This window comes from Lasioglossum baleicum, chromosome 16 (genome assembly GCF_051020765.1).
Source record: "Lasioglossum baleicum chromosome 16, iyLasBale1, whole genome shotgun sequence".
Classification (NCBI taxonomy): Eukaryota; Metazoa; Arthropoda; class Insecta; order Hymenoptera; family Halictidae; genus Lasioglossum; species Lasioglossum baleicum.
In genome coordinates this window covers 6098206-6125165 of record NC_134944.1, presented here as the reverse complement: position 1 = coordinate 6125165, position 26960 = coordinate 6098206, and the positions used below count along the sequence as shown (strand labels likewise).

At 46.6% G+C, this 26960-nt stretch overlaps 1 protein-coding gene across 5 annotated transcripts in view; it reads right to left on the bottom strand.

The window, feature by feature from the left end:
• The window catches only part of Dac (dachshund family transcription factor), a 250242-nt gene that overhangs the window by 125379 nt on the left and 97903 nt on the right, over window positions 1-26960 (bottom strand). For all 5 annotated transcript variants that reach the window (XM_076441029.1, XM_076441027.1, XM_076441028.1 and 2 more), the window contains 2 exons: window positions 11938-12166; window positions 8120-8182 (listed from right to left, as the gene is read on the bottom strand). In XM_076441029.1, coding sequence (XP_076297144.1) covers window positions 8120-8182; window positions 11938-12166 — 292 coding nt within the window. The remainder of the gene's footprint in view (window positions 1-8119; window positions 8183-11937; window positions 12167-26960) is intronic.

The following is a 26960-nucleotide window of genomic DNA, read 5'->3' as shown; positions in this document are numbered from 1 at the left end:
GGAAACCGTCACTGACGATCACTAAAAATAGTCCGGCCGAGCTGGGAACCGCTCGTTAACGCCAAACGCAGCGTCGCTAGTCAAGCTCCGAAATTTTTGTCTCCCAATTATTAAAATTACCGAGACTTCTGTGAAAATCCCGGAGAAATTCATACAAATTTTTTATTTTTCATTATCTTTTTTGGAACTTTCAGCACTTTATTCGTGGCGTTTTTCTGATTAAAATGACACCAGACACGATATAATTTGAACTGCGTTTAATATTTTAATTCTAGCCTGGGCAACTCGTGCTCCGAGAGTCGATGACGTAGACTGCATCACGTGTTTACACGCGCTGACCTTTTCTACGTTCGACGCGAAAGAAACAGTAGAACCACAGGATCTAAGAAATAGCGCGGACCCGATATTTTTTCTTAGATCAAGGCTTCACTCTACACTCGTTTAAAAATTGTCTGATTATCCAAAAAGTGTCAAGCTGATTACACTAAATTTTTTATCAACTCTCAATCATTGTTCATAGTCTTCCGTGCGTCATCAAGTTCGCTTTTAGCAGCGGTTCCTGATTGTGGCCCTAACCGGTCGCATTTGGAGGCGCCGGCCCGGCAAAACGGTTCGATAAATAATTCGGCCAGTTAATAAAATAAATGCCGTTCCTGGTCGGTTCGTTCGGCCGAAGGCTCGACTTTACGATTCCAAAGATTTATCGCGCGCGAGGCCGCAGATAGTTAACGCGTCCTCTACCTTTTGCTCAGCCGCCTCTGCTTTACGAGTTTCCAGTTCCTTGATCAGGACAGATTATAACGGCGAGCGCGCTAACTGTCCGTGAGCATCGTTTATTCAATTCGACGGACAAAGTAGCTTTTACCGTGCATCCCGATTTAACTCGAGACTGTTGCCTCGATCGATCTGGGCAGATGTCTTCAGGTAGGATATTGAACAATGGAGAATGAAGCGCGACGACTTTAGTCACGATTCGCGGAGTACATCTTTAATCAATGTATGAGACAGTGACGTATTTCCTCCGGGGAATGTCTCGATAGGGTGGGTTGCATAAGGGTTGTTTGCAGTCGGTGCATGTGTTGCTGCCATTATCCGTGACATAATTTCTCGGCGAATTTTCTTTCTATTAAATTAACTTCGTGGAGTCCTCTATTTTCTTCCTTAATTAATAAACCCCTATTCTCTTAAAATGTTTGCTTGGACAAACATTCTATTTCTGTATTTTCTCTTGTATCAAATCACAATAAATTGAATATTGGTATTATTATAAAAATATATGTTAGTCAAATATTTAACTGCAGATCTTCCACTTCATGTCATCCTCTATTTTCTTCCTTAATTAATACACCCCCACCCCTATTCTCTTAAAATGTTTGAAAGAACAACAATTTTATTTCTGAATTTTCCCTTGTATCAGATCACAATAAAATCAATCTTGGTATTATTATAAAAATATACATGAGTCAAATCTTTAACTGCAGATCCTCAACTTCATGTCATCCTCTATTTTCTTCCTTAATTAATAAACCCCGACTCCTATCCTCTTAAAATGTTTGAAAAAAAAAATTTTTATTCCTGAATTTTTTTGTATCCCAATAAATTCAATCTTACATATTATAAAAATATATATGAACAAAGTCTTTAACTGCAGAATATAAAATCTTTAAAATTTAACTCCAGAATATCTAAAAAGTAAAAAAAATGATGAAATAGTATTGAGTCTCTTAAAAATCAATATTTTTAAATCCGAATGAATAATTTGAAAAATCGTTTTTATACGTAAGGGTGAGTTTTCAGTGTTTTTCGATTAGCTAGGAGTGTGGGAGGAAAATAAATTTGTGGGAGTGGGAGGAAGGGGAAGAATGGGTTTCTTGAAACGGTCCAGCGATTTGATCGGACGACAGCGAGGAGCGCGACGAAACGGTTAATTCGATTCGACGATCGTTGCCGCGATAGCCGAGCGTGTTAAGCCGGCAACTATCAAGCGGCACGCTAATTGCGTTCAAACGAACTGTCAGCGGGTCGACACGCACGCGTGCTCGCAGCTCGCATCTAAGCCGCGCGTCCCGCGTGCAAATGCGCGCATTATGATTAATGCCGTCATACGCGTGTGCACGGCTCCAGGCTTCGGCTTGTCAGCGTCCCGCAACCACCGGATACGCCAATTACGCTTCCGTCCAAACGTTTATTGCCATTGACTCTCTGACGTTTCTACTCTTGTGTCCACTTCTATCCCTTTCTCACCGCCAGAAACTATCTCGTTCTTCGATCCGGAACCAATTACTATTTTCCTCTCGTCGTACACTAATCATTAATGCGAAATATCTTCCTTTGCAAAATTCTAAGAAACATGGACGCTTCAGACATATCTTCAGGTGATTAATATATTCTTTCTCATGTCCATTCCCTCGGCCTTGAATTAGCATCTTTATATTCTACTGAACCGACGTTATTTTATTTTTTCTTTGGGAACACCTCTTTCTTTAGGAAAACTTCTTTCCCATTTACCAGCAATCTTTGAATAGTCCTTTTAAAATCAAGGATCAACGGTTGAGGGTCTCTCAATTCATAAATCAACAGATTTTGGAATTAACCCCTTGGTTTCAGTGATCAGAACTTTTTTGTAGTTCACATACTTTGCTAAACAAGGAGAAAATTTGTATCTATTGTATGCTTATATATTCTTCAATAGCTGTACATTAACAAAACCAAAGTAGACTTTTATTTCGGTTTTAAGGAAATTAGTAGCATACATTATTTATTAGACTCTATTCAGAATCTTCATCACGAGTCAGACACGATATTGTAGGGGAAGGGGTTAATGTAAAGCACCAACTTCTTCTGAGAATATTATTTAAAAGAAAATTATTGAATTTCTGTTCCGTTGAATTTTTAATATCAGACAATCAGTAAATTCCAACTATGTTTGAAATTTTATTATGAGCGACACTCTAGGATGTTGTCAAGAATTGTTGGCCCATTCCGAGAACGTTTTGCACGTCCTCGAGACGAGAAATTTACTAGAACAAATGATCAATTACCCCGGCAATGATTCACAGATCGATTTCGAGAATCTGCAATCCCTTATCCCGAAGATCGTCGCTCGCGTGACGGGATGATCCCTCAGGGGAATAGGACGACCGTCTAGACGTGGATCGTTGATCGCGCGACAGAAGGATCGGGATCCATCGGTGGATAAATACGTCGATTCGTTCTACGAATCGGTCGCTCGTGCCAAACGTCCTGACCCGAAAACAGACCCTCCTAATGACCCTGTTGCGAAACGATACGGGCTCGATCACGACGATCGTCGATTACGCCACGATCCGGGACGCAACAAATTGATCCCGCCGCGTTATGCTTGGTCGTGTGCATTCGTTGGAATGAAGCTGTGCGATCTATCGATTATATCTCAGAAATTAGTAACAATTTAAGAGGGCGAAATGATTAGAAGAATTTAAGAGTGCAAAATTTAGTAAAAAATTTATATGTGGCTCCTATGTCTTGGAATTGATTCCGAAGTTTCTCATCCACAAGGAAATATTCAAAAAATGTACTTGTTTGGATATTGTAAAAATCACCAATAAAATAGACTCCCAAATAAAATTTTAATTACAACCCCTCTAATACTAAAATTTTCAATAAAATTATTTTAACTCACAATTAAACTCCTCACGCAAAAAATAGCTAAAAATTTGGATAGATATAATAACAAATAGACTTCTTTGAATATTATACAATTCACCAATAAAATAGACCCCCAAATGAAATTTTAATTACAACCCCTCTAATACTAAAATTTTTAATAAAATTATTTTAACTCACAATTAAACCCCACACGTAACAAATAGTTAAATTTGGATAGATATATCGTTGTTATTTTTATAAGTCAATATAAAACAGTCGCTTTTAGTGCTCCGTAAAAATATTCTAGTGTTAATAAACGAATCCCTTTGTGCGCGGCCTCAGGATTTCTGCTTGAAAATTGCATCCACCCCTGTCCCACGACTAGACCAACCCCCTGCACGGTTAAACAGCCCTCTGGAATTTTTTTCCCGGATCCGTCGTCGACGCAGTGCTCGAGGACCGTCGACGGTGCAGGTCGTCGTGACGGGGGTGGGTCTGGGGGTGGATCGAGTACGCGCGAAGATGGATAGAGAACGACGTGGCTCGTAACGACGGGGCTCAACTTTATGAATATTATTTTCCAGCAGATGTCCCCGACGATAGAAGCTCGTCGACGTTGTCGTCGTCGTCGGTAGTAATTAATGACGTCTCCGGGGCGGGAGAGAGAAGCTGATTCTCGAAAGAGGAGAAGAATGGAGGGGGCGAAAGAAACTAGGGTGATTCGCAGGGGTGGGAGAATTTCAGAGGTGAACGATAAGGAAAAGCGGCAGACGGGTGGGGGAAAGGTATAGCAAAACCGACGAAGCCGGATAGCGAGCGACAATGCGCCGCGAATTATCCCGGAATGACGGGGTAGTTTTAAAGCCAGGAAGCCGACATTAGCGCATTGATAGCGGGCCCGCGCGGACTGCCATCGGCCCGACCATTAATATTACTTAGTTTACGGCCGGCGAGGGTGGTCGGATCCGTCGCTTCGCCGGTTTCCGTGTTTCGGATCCGTTCCACGAAACCCTACCCCTATTTACTGACATTTTTCGGGGGTTGGAGAGGAACTATGCTTACCGGGGAAATTGAAAAACCCGACTTCTTGTCCCGGGGATAACCAACCGACTGTGTAATTAAAACTGATGTTCGGAGACGAATTAACAAGCGTCTCGGTGTTACTCGAGTCGCTTAATGAATGAAACATTTGCTTTTACTAATTGGAAGATTCTTTTTCGCTTTGTGGTACAAGGATGTAGGAATAGACATTGATAATATAGTGGGTGTACAAAGTATTCGTACACTTTTTAAAATAGAATAACATTTTTATAATTGTACCAAACGACCTGATTTTTTATAATCAATTAGAAGCATTGCAAACATAGATATGCAAACAAGATTTTCCAAAAGTTATAAAAAAGATATTAGTTTCTAAAAGGTGTACGAATACTTTGTACACCCACTGTATACGTTTTTAAGTCATTAACTCAATTTAGAAGACTGCAGATCTTGAGCATTCATGATCAAAAGGATGAAATTTAAAACGACAGGATTAAGAGGATTCTAATAAGGAAATTGTTAATGACAAAATGACAAGAAGAGAAAGAAAGAATTTCCATGAAGATGCACAGCAAACTGTAAGATTGTTTCGAATGATTGCTACTTGTAAATTGCTTCGAAAGATGTACTAGAGCGACAGGATCTGGTACGAGGATTGAATTTAGAAAAACGTGGAAACAGATTTTTTGCGAGGCGACGGTGGCAAGGGGTAGGTTTCCGGCTTATGAGATTTAATGGACGGTATCGTCGGAAAGACAAACGAGCGGAATAACTTCTGCGACTCTGGATTTCGGTTTCGCTGGTGGCGGATCAACGGCGACAAATCATCGGGATTAGAAACGGACAGAGAGATCTGTGCGGGGACCTGGCAGACAGAAAGAGAGAGAGTGGAAGAACGAATCGAAAGAGAGTGAATAACCAAGAGGAGAGGAGGAGGAGGGTGGGGGAGGGTTTGCAAGCCTCCGCGAGCTTGTAGAATCAAAAGGACAAACAATTAATAACCCCGGGCGGCGACGATTAATCAGAATTTAACTCGCAGTTAAATACTCGCTCGACGCCGACTCTCGTAGCCTGGGGGTGGCGTTGGGGGTGGTTCGGGGCGGTCGGGGCGAGGGTGCACGCAGGATAAACAAAGGTTTACATCAGTGTCAGTCGCAACAAGTCCGAATTCGTCTAGGGTTCTCGGCATGAATATTCACGGTGCTCGCTCGTCCGTCCCTTCCAGCTTCCACCAGCCCCCTTCAACCCCCTCATTTCATCTGTCTTTCTCTCTCGCTCTTCGGGGTAGGTTGTGTATCGGTGTGCACGCGGGTCCGCGACCATTTGCCACCCCCTGCGATATCCATCGAACGGCTACCAGTCAAAGGCTGAAATCACAATACGCGTTTGTCCGGTTGACGAAGTCGACTCGGGAGCCGGCAGAGAGAGCCGCTAAAGCAAATAGAACGAGACGGACAGCGGTGGTGGAGCCGGAAGGGTGGACACCCACGTAAAGAGGGGAGCTGGGGGTTGGAGGAGCGGCAATGGTCATTGCCTTTGAATTGGAAATTACGTTTCGGACGGTCAAGTGTCGATTTTCACCCTCGCGCGAGCGCGGATCCACCACGGGGGTTCGCACCTTTCTCTGATGCCGCCTCGATTCACTTCGAACTAACCCCCCGACACCCCCCGAGAGAGATAGACGGGGATAATGAAGTGGGAAACTGGATACAGTCTCCGGACTCTGGACCCTGGACCCTGCTGACTGTTTTAAATCGAGTGCTTTCGACGATGTACAAAGGAGAAGGGTACAAATATCTAGAGGATGTCAAGGACGACGTCTAGAGCAAGCAAGAGCCAGTTCTAGAGCTAGCACCCCACAAGATAAAACTGGAAACGAAAGCGTAGAAACATTTTAAAAGATCTAGAAAGATCCTCTTTGAACCAGAAAGAAAAATTATTTGAACTAGTAATGTGCGTAGAGAAAGCAGAAATTATAGAAATTGGAGAACCTGGAAATATCGATGACTGAAGAAGTTATTTCATTCCAATTGAAGGTGTTCTACTATAGAGGTGGTGAAGATATTGACAAAATGTTTGTAGAGGAAGAACAAGATCTAGAGAAAGCACCCCACCAGCCAAAAAGGGAAATAAAAGCGTAGAAAAAGTAAAAAAACACCCAGAAAGTCCCTTCAGTCCAGAAATAGAAATTCAATCGAACTGACCTTGGGAATGGGAAAAGCAAAAATTCGAGAAATTGGAGAAGCTCTTCCACTCCATTTTCAGACACCTCAAAGGGTGACAGCAAGTACTATGATAAAGATCATTTGTGGTAGAAGTTGGTCTCTCGATGTAGCAGGTCCGCGAAGCGAAAGAGGATTAAAGCTCCCCGTCGTCGAAAAGGAGTTGTAGCCCGGTTCGTGTCGCGGGGGTGGAAAACAGTTCCCGGGGGTTGGTGTATAGCTATGGCGTCGGTGGTGGTGGTGCACGCGGGACCATTTCCCAGCCAGTCGAATGATTTAATCCCCGAATGATGGACGGGCACGTCGCGACGATGATCTGCGTGCCGTGAAGTGACAAGTGGTTAGGATCACGGTTGAAACCTCGGTGCGGCGGATGACGGGGGTGGCTCGAGGGGGTTGGGTTCTCTCTCGTCGGTGGTCGACGTCGGTGTCGTATCGGTGACGGGACACCCGGGGGCTGCCCGGCGCGGCGTGGCGGATGGATTTGAGGGGGTGGTGCGTGGCTCGCACCGTACAAATCACGCGGGCATTACGGCGTCAAGCGCCGGACTCAACGTGTCGCGCGACCGGAAACTCGATGCTGGACGGTAATGCTGATTTATCGGAAGCGCGAGCGACGCCCGCGGCTGCCGCAACAGCTCCCGGTTAATATTTTTGCGATCACGCGGGTCCTGCGATTCCCAAGCCCTCCATAAAACCCTGGACTCGCTCTTCGTGAACTGGTCGGGCAGCTCTGACCGCCAGAGGCTCGTCTCTAGGCCTTGGTGAACTTTGACCATTTTTTGCAAGGTGAAGAAATTTTTTATGGGAAAGTTGTTATATACGTCTTAAAGTCTGTACTTTCTTCTATATACTCTGCAAATTGCATCGGGATATTCATGAAATTGCGAATGTGACGGTGAATCTACCAGAGCAAGTTTACTGAGGTAGAAAGATATCTAGAACAGGAAGGATGAATTTTGACAATTTTTTCTGGAGGTGGAAAAACTTTTCATAGAAAAATTGTTATATACGTCTTAAAGTGTGTACTTTCGTCTATGTACCATATAAGTTTCATTGAGGTACTTGTAAAATTACAGACGTGACACTGAATTCATCGAATCACGTTTACAGGAAAAACTTTGACAACTTTTCAGGGGTGGAAAAACGTTTCGGGCCCCAATCTGTAACTCGTTTTAGGGGTTGCTACGTTCCCCGCGACGGATTTAGGTACGCATGATGTTTCCTACCTTTCGAGATGTTTCACGATATCCTCGTAGGCAGCTCGGCAGTTCTCCCAAACGGTCCCGGACCTGTGGATCACAAAAAAGCGACACTTGAGACAGACGACGGATGAAACGCGAACAGGATCCGTCGCTCGAGTCCTTCAGCAGAAAGAAGAACGTCGGTGGGAGGATGGTAACAGAGGGGGTGACACGAATCAAGGGGAGAAGACCATGGAACGGGGGGGACACCGGGGTTGATAAGCGAATCGGTTAATTATAAGCCCTGCCACGGGATATCCTCGAAGGAAAGTGGATCCGCGGAGTTGATTAAGAGTCCTCCTCGTTCCGTCTCGTCTTTCGTTTGTCCTTTGACTCGATCGTCGTGCCTGGTCCCGACTCTCGAAACGAAGACGATGGACGCTTTGAAGTCTCCCGGGCTGATTAAAAAAGACGTCGTCGCTAGGCTCGGCTAATTTACTCTCAACGCTGGCTATCGACCGCCAGAAAAAGAAATAATCGAGATGGGAGTGAATGACTCTAGTCAGCAGAGTCACGCGGACGTCGCGGAACGTCCGGATGTCCAACGGTCCCGGGAAGTGGACGTTCGATACGGAATAGAGAACAGATTGTATAAAATGTCAACCCTCCATCTCCACCGGGAGGGTAGTTACAGGGTGAACTTCAAAAATCAGTTTTAACGAAAATCCTGGATGTTGAAAATCAGAAATCTCAAAAAAATCGTAGAAGCAACTTCATTTATATTTTTACAGTATCGGTGTGTAGGTGTAAGTATTGTTCACGAATTTTTTCAGATTTTCCGGTGAGGTGAATCCTGGTAAAAAAAGTAGAAATCGTTTTTTTCGACGTTTGGATGTCGAACGATCCGGGAAAGTGGACGTTCGATAGGAGAGGTAGGGCTAACGATGGACTCTAGGTTCCGCTGGGTGGCAAGAGGGTTGCGGGGGCGAAGCTCGAGGCTGAATTAGAGGGTGGCGATAGGGCAACGGTGGTGACGGCGGTGCGCCAGGATGGGGTTGCGTTGAATTAATCATATTCCGGTGTTTGTCGTGCCGCCCCCAGACGTAATCCGTCTTACCTCCCGGTCTCTCTGTCTTTCTCTCTCTCTCTCCCTCGCTCTAGCACTCCTCCACGATAGATTTGCATTTTAATTAAAAGCAAAGCGCTGAAATCATAATGCGAAACGTGCGGCGCCGCCTTCGTCGCGTCGTTCCGCACATAGCACGCGTTCTGCCTCGGAAGGACACGGTCTGCCCGCTTCGAGAACCTGTCCCGTGACGTTCGGAGGAATCAGGGACGTGTCCCAGCCCTCTCTGGAACCCCAGAATTTTTTCAGAATTTTTTTAGAATTTTTGGGGTGGGGTGGAAGTGAAGCACGCGTTTCTATCCGCTTTGTGAACCTGTCCAGTAATGTTCTGAAAATTCAGAAACGTGTCTCAGGCCTTTCTGAGAGACTGAGAATTTTTTCGGAATTTTTGAGTGAAGAAAGGTCATCCGAGATCCAGTCGGGGTGGAAGAATGTGAATAGGTAAAAATCGTGGTGAAATCGAGAAGAACAGAGAGGAGATGTCTGAAGCGAGTCTAATGGCGACTGGGTGGAGGCTAATTGCAGCAGGCGGATGTAATCGAAAATTAAGGCGAGCGTCTGTATCCTCGGAAGCCCCCGGTGGCTGAGGCCGAGGTCTTAGAGAAGAGGGTCCCGCCGCTAACGGCATCTATTAGAAACGCGTTAACAAATGCCAGGATTAGCTCCGCAGTTTACCCTCTCCAGAGGAACAGGGTCCTCCTTCGACGCTCCACCCTGACACCGCCCGCCCCTCCCACCACCACACAACCTCCTCGATCGACTCCGAAACGCGTAATCCGCGATATACGTCTCGGCACCGCCGGGATTTACTCGTTCGGTTTACCGAAACGGACAGAACCCCTCCGACGGGAATCTGGGGAATAAGAAACGGTGTCTGGAACTATCTACCCCTTTCGAGCATGTCTCAATACGTTAAATAATACATTTACAATGGTTTTTAAACGTTAAATGATTGGGTCTCGCGGTATTTATTGCATGAGACTGGTGGAGTGAACTTTGACAATTTTTGGAGGGGTGGAAAAATTTTTTATCAAAATATTGTTATATACGTTTTGAAGTGTGTACTTTCATCTATAAATCCTGTAAGTTTCATTGATCTATCCATAAAATTACGGATGTGACACTGAATTCAATGGAACAGGTTTATACTGGGAAAGAGGGTGCCTAGGTAGTTTGGAGTTTGATAATTTTTGGAGGGGTGGAAAAATTTTGTATCGAAAAATTGTTATATACGTTTTGAAGAGTGTACTTTTGTCTATATACCCTGTAAATTTTATTGGGATATTCGTAAAATTGCGAATGTGACAGTGAATCCATCAGAGCAGGTGTATTAACTACCTTTCTGATCAGATCTTCGAACCTTGCTACATGAGACGTCCATTATTTATGAAGAGTCAGCCATGCCACTTAGAAAATCAATACTAATACCGAAGATAGCTCATACTATGGGTATCTACTATGTCAAATTTTAGCCAAGTTGGTCTACCAGTTTCCGAAAAATAATTATATAAACACTGATTTGAGGCTTAATGAAGAGGGTAGCTTCTGCAGAGTAGAGCACCGTTAATTTTCCGAGGTTTTGTAGGAAGATGCCCAAGAGGTATAGTGTGAAGATCTCGGAAAAATCTCGGGTTTTGACCTACCTAGTCCGCGGGGGCGAGAAGTAAGAATCGGCGACGACGGGATCGCGTGGCAAACACGCGGAAGAAGGGTGCCTCGGTTGAGGTCGCTCGGGTAAGGTAACTCGAGCCGAGTAAACGACCTAGAAGGAACGCGCGAGGCACCCGAGGAAACGGACTCCGGAGCCGGGCCATCGTCGCGTCGACTCCAATGGAAGGCAACGACGAGAGAGGGAAAGAAAAGATCAAGCAGTGTCGAGACCCCTTGGATTTCCACGGCTTCGCCGTCTCTTCCAATCCTCTTAAACTTGTATTCTTTTGGCCTCGCCGGCCCTTCGTTACGACCTACCCCGCTACAGGACGAGTCCGCGCGCGCGGAAGAGCTTGGAGAAACGAGCAAATCCAATTTCCGAATCGCAGCCCGGCCCGAAACGAGCCCGCGAGCCCTCCGCCTCTCTATTTTTCCTCGCTATCGCCTTCAATCGACGAATCGACGCGACGGGCCTTCTAATCTGACGGCGAGGCTTCTACCTGTTAACTTTTCCCTCGACACCCTAAACGCACCCCCTCACTGCAGATCTATCGCAGGTGGCTTAATCCTCATTGGTAGACTGCGGATCTTTATGCATTTATATCAAAATTAAGAAGATGAAATTCTAGATTGTTGAATAATTTTCAAAATTGAAGATGTCAACATATGATTTCTCCTCTATTAAAATCATTAAGGGAAGAAATAACATTCAATTTAGTTTCTACTTCTTGCAATCGATGCAGACAATTTTTATTTTGCATAAAGATCCGCAATCTACTCATTGGTTACTCAGAATTTCTCAATTGAAAGATGCCAGGTAATTTATAGTTTATTGTTTTGTTATGACAAGAGTGCATTCAGACTTCATATAATTTTTATTGGATTGTGTGCTTCGACAAAGAAGTTCGTTTAAGAAAAATTTGTACAACTTCAATAATTGAGTTTAAACTGATAGTATTAATTGATGCACCCCCACAATGAGTATAACGAGAGGCTAAAGAGGTACAAGATGTGTAACAACGTCTAAACGAGACGTCACCAATGATCGTGAACTAGTTAGCAGGTCAATCACATTTAGAAGACTCACCTCGCAAGAGCCTCCATGTTGGACATGTTAGGGTTGACTTTCAACCCCTGCTCGGCACGCGCTTGTGCCTGAGCCTGCAGGTGGTGTGGCAGACTAGCTGGCGAGAGGATGGCAGTGTGTCCTGCACCAGGGTGTCCACCTAGTTGCATAAACTGCATGTGGCTGAGGTGTGTGGGAGGGTGGTTGTACCCGTTTGCTAGCAACGGGGACTTCTCCATCCTTGGTACATCTGAAACCAGAAAATAATAATCGTCAGAACGTGAAAAGATGTTCCAGAAACACATCAATCATCGGGAACCTGGGAGTTGGCATAATTTACACGTTTGTAGCAAATATTAACCCTTTGCATCCCCTAAAGGACTACGTGTCCTTTTGAGTGTTCCTTTCCAGAAGAAATAAAAAGATCGAAGGCAACCATGGCACTTCGAAGACCTAAAATATTTTCCTGATTATTTTCGCGAACAAAGAAATAAACGAATGCGAGCTTTGCACTAACAATTTGGACTACATAGGCACTCCACATTTTTGCAGCAGCCCTCCGCCAACCCTAGACCTCCGAGCTCAACGTCCCCAGCGCAAATACACGCGCAGTATTTGCAGTCGGATCGACATGATCTGGATCCAGCGATATATCTTCGTCAGTGGGAACGTTTAGGGGATGATTGGCCACCAAACAGGTCAGGCTAGATCCCCAACAAGATATCCGCAGAGCTCGTGATCTCGGCGATCGTATTGCACGTTGTTCCGCGGATCGAGAATCGAACTCGTTTACGTCGAAACGATTCGACGATTATCGTTTGCACGGGGTCCCTCGAACGAAGAGGACGCCGAAGACGATGCTATTGCTGGGCCTCTGGATTGGGAGGATTGCGAAGGTAGATAGAAAGAGAAAGAACGAGGGAGAGGAGCGGAGGGGAGGAGGATCGGAGGTATCGAGGCTAGCAAGGAAGGGGGTAGAAAATGAGCGGTGCCTATTCATTACAAATTATCTAAATGGCAGTGATTTCGGCGGACCGGCTGGCCGTTTGACGAGTAAGTGGCGGGTTCGCTGGTCAGTGACTGTCGATCGTGGCCGCTGCCACACCGAATGGCAGTCGTCCGACGGGTCGGGGCATGGCGGTTTGACAACCACTGGTGGGACCCGGCCCATGACCGGCCCTAAAATTGGACTTATTACAACTTATAGAGCGCGATTTGAACGCTCCGCTCAATAACATACATTATCCCCAATCCATATGATTTAATGAAATCCCTCTAAACTCTCCACTTAGCCTCAGTACCTTCTCGCGCGGTGCACTCCCTTCTTTTTTCGTGTATGTGCTCTGCGCGCAGATTGCTACGTGTGCACGGAGAGACGGGAAAAGGGAGACCGTTCGAGAGGAGGATCGAGTGAGACGGGGAGAATGGAGGAGAAACGAGGATCGAACTGGGGGTCGGCGGGGTGGCGACGCGGCCGAGGAGAGTCGGCGTGGCACGTTCCGATCGCCGAGGATGCTTAAAACGCTTGTCCGCCGATTTTTATAACCCCGACAATAGGTATTTGCGGCGGTCGCGATCTCTCGCTCGACCGATGAAGACGTTTCGAAGTATAACCATCGGACCACGTCTCGACCGTACACCACCCTTCGCGGAATCGCGACCGAACCGATCTCGAGGCTCCGTGTGGATGGATCGCGGGAGGAATGAATCGCTCTCGAAAAAAGATCCGCAGAAGGATATCTGGTCGCGAATCGCCCCGGGCCAGACGAGAGGGACGATAAAACACAATTTGAGCTAAAGACCGCGCTCCTATAACTTCCCACCCCTGCCCCCGCGCAAGTCGGACCAGCGCCGACGCCACCGCCTTTGCCCCTCTCGTAGCTGATGAGGTGACAACCCATAATTATACAGACCGCTTTCTGTCTGGCCTGACTGCAGTGGCATGCAGAGGAGAGAGGCCTCCATCATCCACCTCCTACCCACCGTCCCCTTACTCTTCTCCTCCGACCCTGCCTGCTGCTTCTTCTTCTTCCTCCTCCTCCTCCTCCTCTTCTTCTTCTTCTTCTTCTTCTTCGACTTCTACGGACCTGCCCTCGTACTCTACCACCGCGTGTCCCTCTGACTCTCCTCTTTCCTATCTGGCCATCTCACCTTTTTCACCCATCTTCACCCTGACGCCCCCACCCCCGTTCCCCCCTCTCTCACTCTCTTTCTGTGCTCCGTCACCGAGAGACGCACTCGATGCTGTTTGCCGAAGACGACTGTGATCGTTAAGACTTTTTAATGGAGCCTTGAATAACGATTTCAATTGTGAACCAACAAGTCACCCCCAGTCATCTAGGAATGAGGATTAAATTTCGTTGGGGATTAAAATGTAAGAGGAATTTTAAACTCGATTTTGACACTGCAAAATTATTGAAAATTGTGACGACCCTGAGGAGATTACATTATTTTTGTCTATGTTTAATAAATTGCTGGGTTAGGTATTCGATGAGCAAATTGCGTCCATTTAATAAAATTAAAAACTTCAGAGGAATATTCTAGGTGAGAAGAAATGTTTAATAATTCAATTAAAAACAAAGGTTTAATAATTTTTAAATTGAATTACTATACAACACACCTGAAGAAAGAACTTTTCCCTAATACCAAAATGTACAATGTATGTGAAAAAAGAATTTGAGGATAAAAATGGTGGAAGAGAGACTCAAGCCTCTAAATCGAGGAGGGTGGAGGTGTGCCAGCGACCCTAGGCGTTGCCTCCCCCGCAGCCCTCTCTTGGTCCTGGAACGAGCAAGCTACTTCTTTTACTGGTGTTAATTACAAAACGCGAGAATAAATTGCCGAGCTAAATGAGTGCCCGGTGCGTCCCCCCCTATCGTCGCGTCCGTTCCCCGGCGACGGACAGATGAATGGAAGGCGAGTCCGTCTACACAGGTGGAATTTGTTATGCGTCGCGAACACGGGCCTTTACTCGTGGCGAGCCCTTGGCCGACAGCTGGAAATCACTCGGCGAGATAATGCTATGGCCCTCGCAGAACGCGATGAAGATCATGCGAAGGAAACGGGCTGGTCGATGAAACATGGTGGGAAAATCGTCGATCCTTTGTCTAATTCTAGCGATTCCCAGAGGTGACACTGCAAGGGTGACACTTGTCATTGACTATCAGACTTCTTAATTTGAAACTGGAGATGCAAAAATCTAATTTTTAGAAGTTGAATAAATTTTTATATACTTCTGATTGCCTGATTTTCAATTCACTTATTTTCTCAGTTTTTGCACCTGAAGGTCTTCAAGTGAAACATTATTAAATATATGCATCCCATTATGTGGCCATTAAATAAAATAAAAGCTATCTCAAATTTCTACAAGTTTGATACTTGGAAATTTTTGGAAGAGGTTACAGAAATAAAAATTTCAAGGAACAAATTATAATTTCAAGAATAATTGCTTAGAACTTCCAGAATTAATTCACGATTCTACATTTATTTTAAAAGCCACCCATTGCGTCTAAAAATTGTTGATCATCTAATTAGTTGCGATCACAGTCGAACGCCTATGAGCACACCTTTATAACACACATTATAAACTAAGGAGACCAAAATTGAGGGGATCAATACGTCTATTAATTTCTAACAGAGCCTCCACTTTTAACACATCCTCTTTCAATATTTTCTTCTGAAATCAATTTAATATCAACAACAGAATTTCAATAACGTCCAGCACAATAATAACCAAGAAATTAAAAAATTCTTTCGGAGAAAGTAGCAGGCAGTTCTACAGTGGAAAACACGTCCGTAGCCTTCTTATTTTCACCAGAGTAGAACCACCCCATAAAATTGCCTACAGCCGATAGAACACCCTATGTACTCGAACAGCTTCACCCACAGAGTGACCGGTGTACCCTGACCGAGCAGGTCGAGCCCGTCGTCTTCCCTTTGTGCTTTTTTCGCCAGTCCGCAAAGGAGATCTATCCACCGTGCGATCCCTGGCCCGACTGACCGAGAGCAAACGACGTGAAATTATTTGGAAAATTTCCCCTTTGTCCCGGGGAACGCTCTCCCCGTGGGACGAGCCCCGTAGACCTTCCGCGCTATTGTTCTTACTAAGCGACCAAGAAAACCGATGACAGCTTCGGCACTGACCACTTGACCACTGTGGGCACAAATCAAGATCGAGATCTTCGAAGTCAGCGACATTTGGGCTCTAAGAATCCTCACAATGAACGAAACATACTTTTTTAAAGGATCTGACAGATTGTTAAAAATTACAAGCATGGGTACAAGCATCTTTTCTCGAAGATATAATTCTTCGAAGACAGTTTAAGCATCTTTTCTCAAAGATATAATTTTTCGAAGTCTGTACAAGCATCTTTTCTCAAAGATGCAATTTTTCGAAGAGGCAATTGTTCGAAGATGCGATTCTTCGAAAATGCAATTCTTCAAACATGCAATTCTCTAAAGATGCAATTCTTTAAAGATGCAATTCTTCAAACGTGCAATTATTCAAACATGCAATTCTTTAAAGATGCAATTCCTTAAAGATGCAATTTTTCCAAGATGCAATTCTTCGAAGATTCATCAAAGATGCAATTCATGAAAGATGCATTTCTTCAAAGATGTAATTCATCAAAAATGCAATTCATCAAAAATGCAATTCTTCAAAGATGCAATTCTTCAAAAATGCAATTCTTCAAAGATGCAATTCTTCAAAAATGCAATTCAAGCGAAATTCTTCAAAGTACCGTCAATTCCACCTATTGAAAATAAAATAAAATCGACTTATTCAACTTCGAAGCCCACTAGAATACTACGTCGACTGCCATGGTACCATTTCGGATGCTATGAAATATTGTAGACAACTATCACATGGTAGACCACTATGCACCGTCCTCTTTCAAGCTATTTGCGCGGTGGCATGTATCTGTTTACCCTCGGTCCCTCGAAAACCCTCGGATTTAACCCTCGAACACCTTCCCCTGCGACATCTCGAGGGATGGTGCGCGGCCCTTTTAAGTGGCTTCGACTTGCCACCACCCCTTAAGTTTCTTCATTCTTTCCCGACAATCCTTCATCCGCCCCCGCTTGGGGGCTTCGATCCCGATCGAGATCGGCAGCCGAACTCTCGCGTACGCGGGCGAGAATCGCGCCGTTAGCGTGCACGTGCATCCAACATTGTTCCCCCGGCGTGTAGTGGTACATAAACACGAGACGGGAAACACAGTTTCGCGCAGGAGGAATCCGGTTTTTCAAGTAATCGAGAGAGTCGAGAAGCCGGGCAGGCAGGCAGGCAGGCAGGCAGGCAGGCTAGCAAGCAGGCAGGCTAGCAAGCAGGCAGAAAGGCAGGCAGGCAGAAAGGCAGACAGGCAGGCGGGCAGCCATCGAGGTAGCTCCCTTTGCGTCCAGTCTGGAAAGAACCGAGGAGAGAGTGGATGCCATGGGTATGTACACCTCCTCCTCGCTCCTCCTTCGCTCGATGGTCTTCTTTCCTCGCTTTCCTCTTTTACCACACCCATTCTTCTTAATCGCTCCACCGGCCACGTATTGAGACGTACGTCCTCGCTGTCTCGCGGGCTACAACCCGATCCAGAACCCCGTACACCCCTCCTGCCCCCCTTCGCAGCTGAGTTTTTGACCGATTGGACAACGAGGCTTTGCCCCATTCAGCCTTTAATAGCGACTGTCGCGTAGAAACACTCGGGGTCAGCTGAATCCTTTAATAGCTGGCCTTTGAGTGCTGTCTATTCACTTTTTAGCAATGCTTCTGTACTTGAATTTAGTGTTTTACTAGTTTACTGGTTTACAGGTACTTACTAGAGGAACTGCTTCATTTACCTTGCCGAAAATTCTAATTACAATCTCACTGGCCCCCTTTCGCGATAGTCTGCGAGAACCCCATGGCATAAAAGTAATTTTAATTTAGCTCTCTCTCGATAGAAATCTTCAATTACAGTTGGCCAGAGTCCTAGGAAAAATTGAGGACACTATCTAGGACAATGAGCAACGTCTACATAGTTTGGAGGATCCAGGATCTATCCATCCGGGATCCAGGGCGTGTGGAAGAGGGATCTCCCGAACGAAAAAGAGGCTATGGGAAAGAGAGTTCACCGAAGGGGAATCGCGGCGATAAAACGGCGAAGGACGGTCAGCCGGGGTCGGTGGAAGGTTCCGTGCGTATCATCATCATTTTCGGAATAAAATATGCGTCCCTTTCTCTCGGGTGGACCGCGTTCGTTCTCCGAGTGGAGAGCCGATTCGGGTTCGTTGGGCGCTCTCTTCTCTCTCCCTCTTTCTTTCTCACTCTCTCGCTCTCGCTCACCTCTGGTCGACCAAATCCGAAATCTAGCCCGCGGGCTATGCGATCGCATAACAGACCCGCTCGGAATAGATAATTTCGCGGGGATGCAGCCGGGGTATAGGATCGTGTCTAATTTTATAAATTTCGCGGGCCGGACTGAAGGCTGGACGCTCGTCCGGAGGAAATAAACTGTGTAAAGACTCCTGGGATATCCATAGAGGTGGGAAGAAAAATTAGAAAAGCCTGGGTGAAAGAATGACGAAGCTAACCTCGTGGATCATCGGATCGTGAGTAGGTCGTAGATGCGAAGAAAAATTGAAACTATAGATCACGGACAACGTTGTAGCAAGAATATATCAGTCCAGGTGCAAGGGAATTGATGTCCGTTGAAGAATTCAGTATACGAGTCCAGGAAGAGGTTTTTGAGAAGCTGGATCCATGGATCTTGCGTGAAAAAGGTCCTGGTAGCAATAAATCTACCTTGGAAGCAAAGAAAAATAGTCTCTGTAGCAAGGACTAGTTTAGGAGCCACGATGATGGTACACAGAGATTCTCTAGGCAAGTAGGTAGGGTTCTGATAGTCCTAGCGTCTCCTAGAGCAGAGACCGGTGATAATTCCACCAGAAATAGTATATGAATTTGCAGAGCATAGTTTAAAAAGTCAGCAATCCGTGAAGAAGCTTCCTAAACGAATTGGGTCCCCAACAAGAGCAAATCGATCCCCGAAGGAGAACAGACACCACGAAGAAAAACGCTCGCAGGTCCACGATGACGTTGCTGAAGAGGTTCTTGGGTATCCAGGATCGACGGGCGCAGGCAATCAGATCGGCCTCCATCGGAATATCGATTCCACATGAAAGGAAAAACGGTACCCCCACGGAAAAACTACCGGAGGATCGCGGGATGACGTTGCCGAAGAGGAATAGAGCCCGAGAACGAAACAAGAAGATCACGAGCATGGTGGACGGGTTAAAAAAAGAAACAACGTAGGGAGCCCAGACACGGTGCAGGGAAGCGGGACAACCGACTACAAACCACCAGGAGTGTAAATAATACTAAGGCTGATTGTGGGCGTGGCTGACAGAACTCTAAAAAGCTTCGACTATATATCAAAAGGTTTACTGCCCTCGGATGATGCTCGTACCCTGGAAGGAGACCCTGGAAGAACAAATACTGGGCTGCTCTTTCGCGAGGCGACGCGTGGTTGGGCCGAAGGGCCGAGGGGAGATCGCGAAGGGTTCCTGTGAAAGGTATAGGACACGCTAAGGTAGGATGGTTAGGCGAGGATGCGCTCGGCCAGCGTTGACGCGACGGTCTCGAAAGATTGCTCGTAGCTTACTTCTCGCTTCTCCACCCTCGATCCCGCGGGAGCTATGTCTCAATACTCTGGATCCTACCGTGGATCCTTGGCACTTCCAGGTCATAGTGAGCAGTCTCGAACATTTTATAAAACCGAATCGCGATTCAACGAAATAAAAATTGATGTGGATAGTAAACGCGACAGTCAGTCAAGTCAGTCAATCACAGTTAGTCAACAGCAAAATTCAATTGTCAATATAGGAACTCTGTCCCTCACTTCTGGGAGTCGAGGGGAAATACTTACCCCCTCTCTGCCAGCGGCGGAAGAGTGGGGGGACAAGTGTCGATTTGGGGACACTGATCCTTGCTCTTCGAGTTCTCCCAGCGAGCAACCTCAACAACTTTATGAAAATTGATAAGCTAAGATATTGAAAGTGCTCTACTGTGATCCTAGCAATATTTGCTACCGAGATAAATAATTCTGTCTGCCATTTCTGGAAGCCGTGGCACTCGGCGTGATAGATCACTTGGTAAAGACTGGTTCAGGTTTGGGAGCTGGGACAAGTTTCGTCAGCGAGTCTTTGTGGAACGAATTCGCAGAGTGTACTTCTACAATGCACCTAATCCTTTCTTTCTCTGTGGTTCTTTCAGCTGAAGAACGTCGAAAAGAAATTACGTACATTTGTATAGTTCTGCGATGCACTCGATTCTCACCTCGTCATTCTTTTCAGTAAAGAATCTTTTAAAGATTGCTACAATCAATTCGTTCATAAACCAGGAAATTATTTTCGACATTGTGCAACCTAGTATGTGTAGAGGTGCGTCGTGCGAAATCGACGCGGCCGCTCGCTAGGATCCTGGATAATAAAAATCCCGGTAGGCATTGTACGATAAAGGAAACCGGTATCGAGAGCCCCCGCTCTATCTCCTGTCTCTCTCACTCTTTCTCTGCCTGCTCGTCCTTTTTCAGAAACCTTTCTCCACCCTCCCTCGCTCTACTCCCCTTCTCTGTCACTCTCCACTGTCTCCGGTTTGCTCTATCTCTCTCTCCCCTCTCTCTCACCGTCTCTCTGATTCCCTCTGTCTCTTTGGCAAACCGGCGCGCGGGCTCATCTTTGGCAGCGCACAAAAGTGCCCGGGCTCCCGGGGCCCAGCCAGTCGGAAGATATTAATAACAAAATATGATATAATGGGAGCATCCCCGGCGAAACACAATACAATGTTTATGCAGAGGATTAACCGATGTTGCGAGGAGCGCAGGAAAAAAAGTATCGACCCCAGAGATTTCAAGGAGAGTGAGAGAGAGAGAGAGATAGAGAGAGCTCAGTGGGCCCATCGGGCAGATGGCTCGTCCGGGAATACAGGCCCGGAGGCTCGATCCGAGGTTTTGATTAGCTCGCGGGGAAGATTTACCTTCGAGATTAGCCCCCGACATCGATTACTCGACGATCGAATATTTTTCTCGATTTTCCTACCCCTTTGCCGCGCGAGAACGTTTTCTGTCACTCATCCGCCCGTTCGCCCGGCTCGCGATATGATAATATTGACGAGAGCGAGGCCTTGTCGTGCGGTGTGTTCGGTAATTAACATTCCTCGGGCAGAAGCGGGTCACTCGAGCGTATTCTTCGATGCGCTTCCCTTTCTCCGCGCTGCTAGACGTCTTTGTGCATTTGTGGGTCGTGGTTTGAGAAATTGGAATGCAGTGTTCAGTAGGATGTTAAGCCGGCTTCGTGTTTGCTCAAACGCGACTCCTCCGAGGCCGGTACTAACTGATCCCTGTTCTCCGAGGTGCACATTTTGCATAAACTTGTTTCGCGTCGTATTAGACACGGGAGCTGCATAAACATCTAGTTGCTCTATCAATTATTTTAATTCCTCTTCTAAGAAATTACGAACTACAAAATATAAATTACAGGAACAATGGAATTCCTAAATTCTTGTTTAACTTGCAACTGCTTGCTTTTTCGTAAAATAAAATGGTTATTGAGCTTGATTCGAGCTAGATAGTATTTTCAACGAATGATTTAAAAATGTGTTTCCTGCATGCAGTGACGAGAGCAGACAATTTTTATTCCTCGGTCCGACCATAACTCTGTCAGCCCTCTGGAAATCCTAAGCGCTAACAAGAGAGCGAATCGCAGAGGAAACAATTACGTCGGCAGAGATCGGTGGTTGTTGACAGGAGGAAACACGTGCGCGGAGAAGCTGAGAAAGCGGAAATCTATTGAAAGAGGAGTGTCGACGAGGGGCTGTTACAATCCGCAGCCAGTACAAGCAGTTAAACGTCCGCGAAGTTTTTACGGGCGGGTTTTAACGGGCCGGGCCGGGTGTACGCTCGCCGGGGATTCGAGTGTCGAACGATTTAGAGAGACAGACAGAGAGACAGAGAGAGAGAGAGGGAAACAGAGTGAGAGAAAGAAATCGAGGAAAAGAGAGAACACGATGTCGAATGGTGTGTAGAGTCGGCGCTTTCAGCTCCGGGACCGTGATCGGAAATGAAAAGAAAATAAATAGCGCGGTAAAAAACCGCGGCTCGTTTGCGTGGGTACACGCGTAACCAGGACCTTTGACATGCGCCCGTGTAAACGAGCAGCCGCCCTCCAAATGTAGACATTTACCCCTGTCGAGGGGAGTTTCACCCGCTGAAAACAAGCCGCGATCCGTGGTGTCGGTTTTCATTTCCCTCGCGCATTTTTTCGCGTCGGCTCGCGGCGGCCGGCCCATGCTACACACTCTTTCTCTCTTTCTCTCTCTCACTTGTACCGCCGTTTCTCTTTTTCTCTGTTTCTCTCGGTCGCGTGTTTTTTCCCTCCATTATACACCGAAGCACTTCCGAGGTTCGTTTGTTGGTCACGAGGGCCCGTCGCGCCGCGCCGCCCGCGCAGATTCGAGCGGAATGAAGCGGAGTGGAGCGGAGCCCCGGTGCAAATTATAAAAATACTCGCGAGCGGTGGCCGCGAGCGCGCGGACAAAGCGGCCCGCTCGTTGATTCGCGAGTTAATTGAGCGGCGCGGCACTCGCCGGCCGCTAACGAGTAAATTGTTGACTACCACCAGCGGCCTCGTGTACTACGAACACACTCTGTTCTCCGCTACGATCTGCTCGACTCTGCTCCGCTCCGCTCGGCGCCGCATCATCTCCGACGCCGCGCCGCACCACGCCGGAACAGTCGGGAAATTAGTACAGATTTTTGGAGCAATTAGCCTCGGTTTTCACCGCAGGAAATTCACGTCACTCGGCTAAAATGCCTCGTCTGCCACACCACTCGCTCGTTGCGTTCGTCGTAATGAGCGTCCGGAGAATCCCTGTACCATTTTTATAAAATGATAAAATTGTATTTCGACTCTAAAAAAAATAGACACCGTTTATTAACCGTACAAATTGATTCGTGGCTCTCAAGGTATCAACCGTGTTTTGAATTCAAATCTTTCAGTCACCATACTATAATTATTTGTAAAATAAAGTGTTTGGAAACGATCGATGAATCCACGAAGAAAAGCCTACGAATACAAGGGTGGATCAATAAGTACTCGTGTTTGAGGACAGGCGGCGTTGCAGAGGCAAGTTGGCGTTACTATAGTATATTGTCATCAATTAAACGACACCATACAAAATTTCATACTGATTGATAGGTTAGTTTTGATTTGACTCATCTTTCACTCATCCCGAATCGTCGCGGCCAAATTGCAAGAATTGGTGCCGCGTCCACCGTACTCGCCCGACCTGGCTCTCTGCAATTTCTTTCTGCTCCCCGACATGAGGACATCGTCGAAACAGAAGCATATTTTGAAGAGTTTGACAAATCGTATTGTTTAGAGAGTTTAAAAGAATGGCAGGGACGTTGAGAAAAGTGTATCCTCCTAAAAGGAGATCATGTTGAAAAAGAAAGAAAAAGGGTACTTATTGATTCACCCTCGTACATGACCCTGAAATTTTCGTCGGGAGTCCGACTCGTTATTCTGTGACAAGCGGTTGAATAAAAATACGTGAGATGCATATATCCGACCTTCAATTGACCTCACCCAATGTTTAATAACAACGTTACTGAATATCCCCGCTTATCTAAAAATTTGATTGTTCTCCGGGCAACGAAACGGCGAGTGGACACCATGGTAATTAAGTCGTAGGAGCGCATCGGCACAGAGTGCTGCAGAGAGAGAGAAAACAGTCGTGGATTTTATGGCGGCGCGGCGCGTCGGACGCGCGTCAGCTTGCTCGCGGCGAGGGCCGGGGAGCGTGTGTATGCGAGAGCGCGTTGTTTTATGCACGAGCTGCTCTGCCCGGTAGAACGAGACCGCGAAACGTTCCACCCGCGAAATAACTGCCGGTATTTGCGCCCCGCTCGATCGTTTCGAGTTCCACTCCGCTTAGAATGGCACCGCAGCTTGCTCTGCGGTTCCGCGTGCGCGCGCGCGCGAGCTGTTAAAACTCGAAACGTTCCTCGCCTCGCCGGGGAACGAGAGGCTGTTTCTCGCCGAGTTTTTTCCCTCGACGGAGCATAACGTCTTCATTTGGAGAGGGTTTCGTTACCGGGCAAAAACCGGCGAAACGCGAAAAATTCCTCCTCGGTGATTTACGGCCCCGCGCCACGCGAAACAGTGTTGCGGACCACGGGGTTCTGTAACTTTCGCCTCCGCGACAAGACCCCGCGATACTTTTTCGTCTCTTTCGGCGGGCCCCCCGACTCCGTGATTTCAAATTAGAAGCCTCATTTGAACCGCCGTCTCCCCGCATAAATCACGCCTCCCGTTTCTTTTTGGTATCGTTACCTCGCTTTTTCTTTACCCTCCTTCGGTATTAATAATCGCCTGATTTTATGGAAAAGGATAAGAATCCTGTTGGCAGGAAATTCTAGAACGAAGAGACTTTCTAGGATGGTCTTTGCAGGCGTGGTTTTCGGAGGCGTGACTTACGGAGGAAGGAGGCGTGGCTTTGTTGCTCCCGATTTTGATCTGTACTAATCTTCAATTATCCTAGATGATATTTCTTTCTACTTATTGTACTACCTATACAATTTGGATTTGAAGGCCCTAACATTTAGTCTGATATTTTTCTGAGGCGTGGCTACAGTAGGCGTGACTTTGTGGCTCTCGACTTCAATGAAACAAGGATAGTGCTCTATGGAGCTGTGCTCATGATTATCCTAGACTCCATATAATCTACTTCGATGTTCTAAGGCGTGGTCTGAGTAGGCGTGAACATTGTACACAGATGGAAGATAACGCTATCTACGTATTATACTACCTATACAATTCAGATATGAAGGTCCTAACACGTAGTCTGATTTTTTTCTGAGGCGTGGCTTGAGGGGGCGTGTCCTTGTTGCTCTCGACTTCAATGAAACCAGGATAGTGCTCTATGTAGCTGTGCTCGTGATTATCCTAGTGTACACAGTGAACATTGTACACAGATGGAAGACGTTGGCCCCGGTGGGGGTGGAAATCGGGAAAATGTATTCGGCGTCGGAGTCGCCGAAATTCCAGGATAATGGTGGTACAGCAAGAGATCAGTGGCAGGGTGGAAGCCGCGAATTTGCGGTGGAAACACGGAGAGCCGGATCGGATATCCGCGCGAAGTAATTAACGAATCCGTAAGCAAGGGGGTGGGCTTCTCTAACGGAAAACGCGCGGAGGATGTCCCGGGTTCGCAGAGGTTCTTGCGGGAAACGGAATGCTTAGGATAATCGGCGGGAGAACGACGGGTTTAGAGGAATCTCGGTGACTGTGTGTCGGTCGACGAGAACCACTGGCTTACGTGGAATTTTCAGGCTGCGGTCAGAAATTACGCGCGGGTCGGACACGCTCGGCGCCGAGGGGGAGGGAGGGGGGCGCGAAAACCGAGGCCAAAACCGAGCGGACCGGCGGATTTGACGCGAAAGTGAAATAATCCTCGCGATTAAAGCGATAATAACCGGGGCCGAGATTATTACGCAGGGCGAGCGCGGGACGGACGCGTCGCGACGCGTTACACCGGTGCATCGATCGCGTTTTCGTTCTACCGGGCCTGCTCTCTCGTCTAGATCAATTTTCAAGATTTTCCTTGGACCACCTGTTAGACACTCGAATATGTTGATGGACGTATGTATTTATTCGCAGAGAAACGTGTAATTCACTCACCGTGATCGACGCAGCTGCCGCAATTTGACAAACACTAACGCCGATAAATAATCCAATGTTCTTCGGGAACTCAAGCAATAGATTCACGAGGTATTTAAATTCTTACTATTGTTTATTTCCGGTACCCACCCCTCCAAAAGCGTGAAAATCATCAGGCAGGTGAAACGACCTCGGGATCGGTCGATGACGCGACGTTGACCCCCTATTAACCGGGTTTTATTGGTACACGAGGCAGCAGCAGCGTTGGCCGACCTACGACCGGCAACAGTTAATCAATGCTTTTATGAGCATTCGCTAGCCAGTACGTCATTGCACCCGCGACTGGCCAAACCACCCTTTGCCACCCCTGGGACGCCTTTCGCCCTCTGCCTCCCTCCAGCCAGCAGGAGGTCTCTATCACGCAACTGGATTCGTAAATTACCAACCTGATTGCGACTTCATTACCGCCAAAATTAAACGCGAGGATGGGACAGGAACAATTCGGAAAAGGAATATGGAATAATCTGTGCGCGTGTTCCATTATTCTAGGCTGTATATGTATATTCCACGCACTATATTACCTACTCAATTTAAATGCGGAGGGCCAAAGTCTGATTTTTTCTCAGACGTGGCTTCAGTAGGCGTGGCTTGAGTGGGCGTCACTTGAGTAGGCGTGGCTTAATAGCTCTCGAGTTTCGTTGAAGCTAGGATAATATTCTCTAAAAATTTAGATGTGAAGACCCAAATATTTATTTTCATCCTTTTATTATTACTAGAACCGTTAGAGTAAAGACAATAGAAGAATTAGACAATTCAGACAGCAAAGACAATAAATTTGAAAATGTACTCTATTCATTTTCAGCCTATTAAACATATTAAACAAGGAAATAGTAATCTTGTATGGAAAATAGACTAGTATTGTTCTGGGAGAGCTGCATGTCTCTGCCCCAAGTGGGCGTGGTTTGTCCGGGAGGAGCTCGCGCAGTGCCCCAGGGGGCCACCGTGGTCGCCGGGTACGCCGGGAGTCGTTCTAGTCAGGGAAAATGGATCCGCGGAGCAGTCCTCGGTCCTGCGGCGCGTAAACGCGGATACCTGGATAATTGACTTAGTTTGCGCATTAATGTACGATTCGCTATGCATTAGGTCATATAATATAAATTGCGGCCGGCCAATTTGATTAATGCTATTTCGGTAATCGATGCATTAAATAATTACGGGGCGAGTGCAGAGAAGAGTGGGGGTCGGGGGGGCAGGGGGCGTGGCGGGGAGAGCGAACGCGAGCGACTCGACGTTAGCCGATAGTCATTAGTTTATTACGTAGTCCGGGCTAGTTGCAGCCACGGGAATATAGTTTT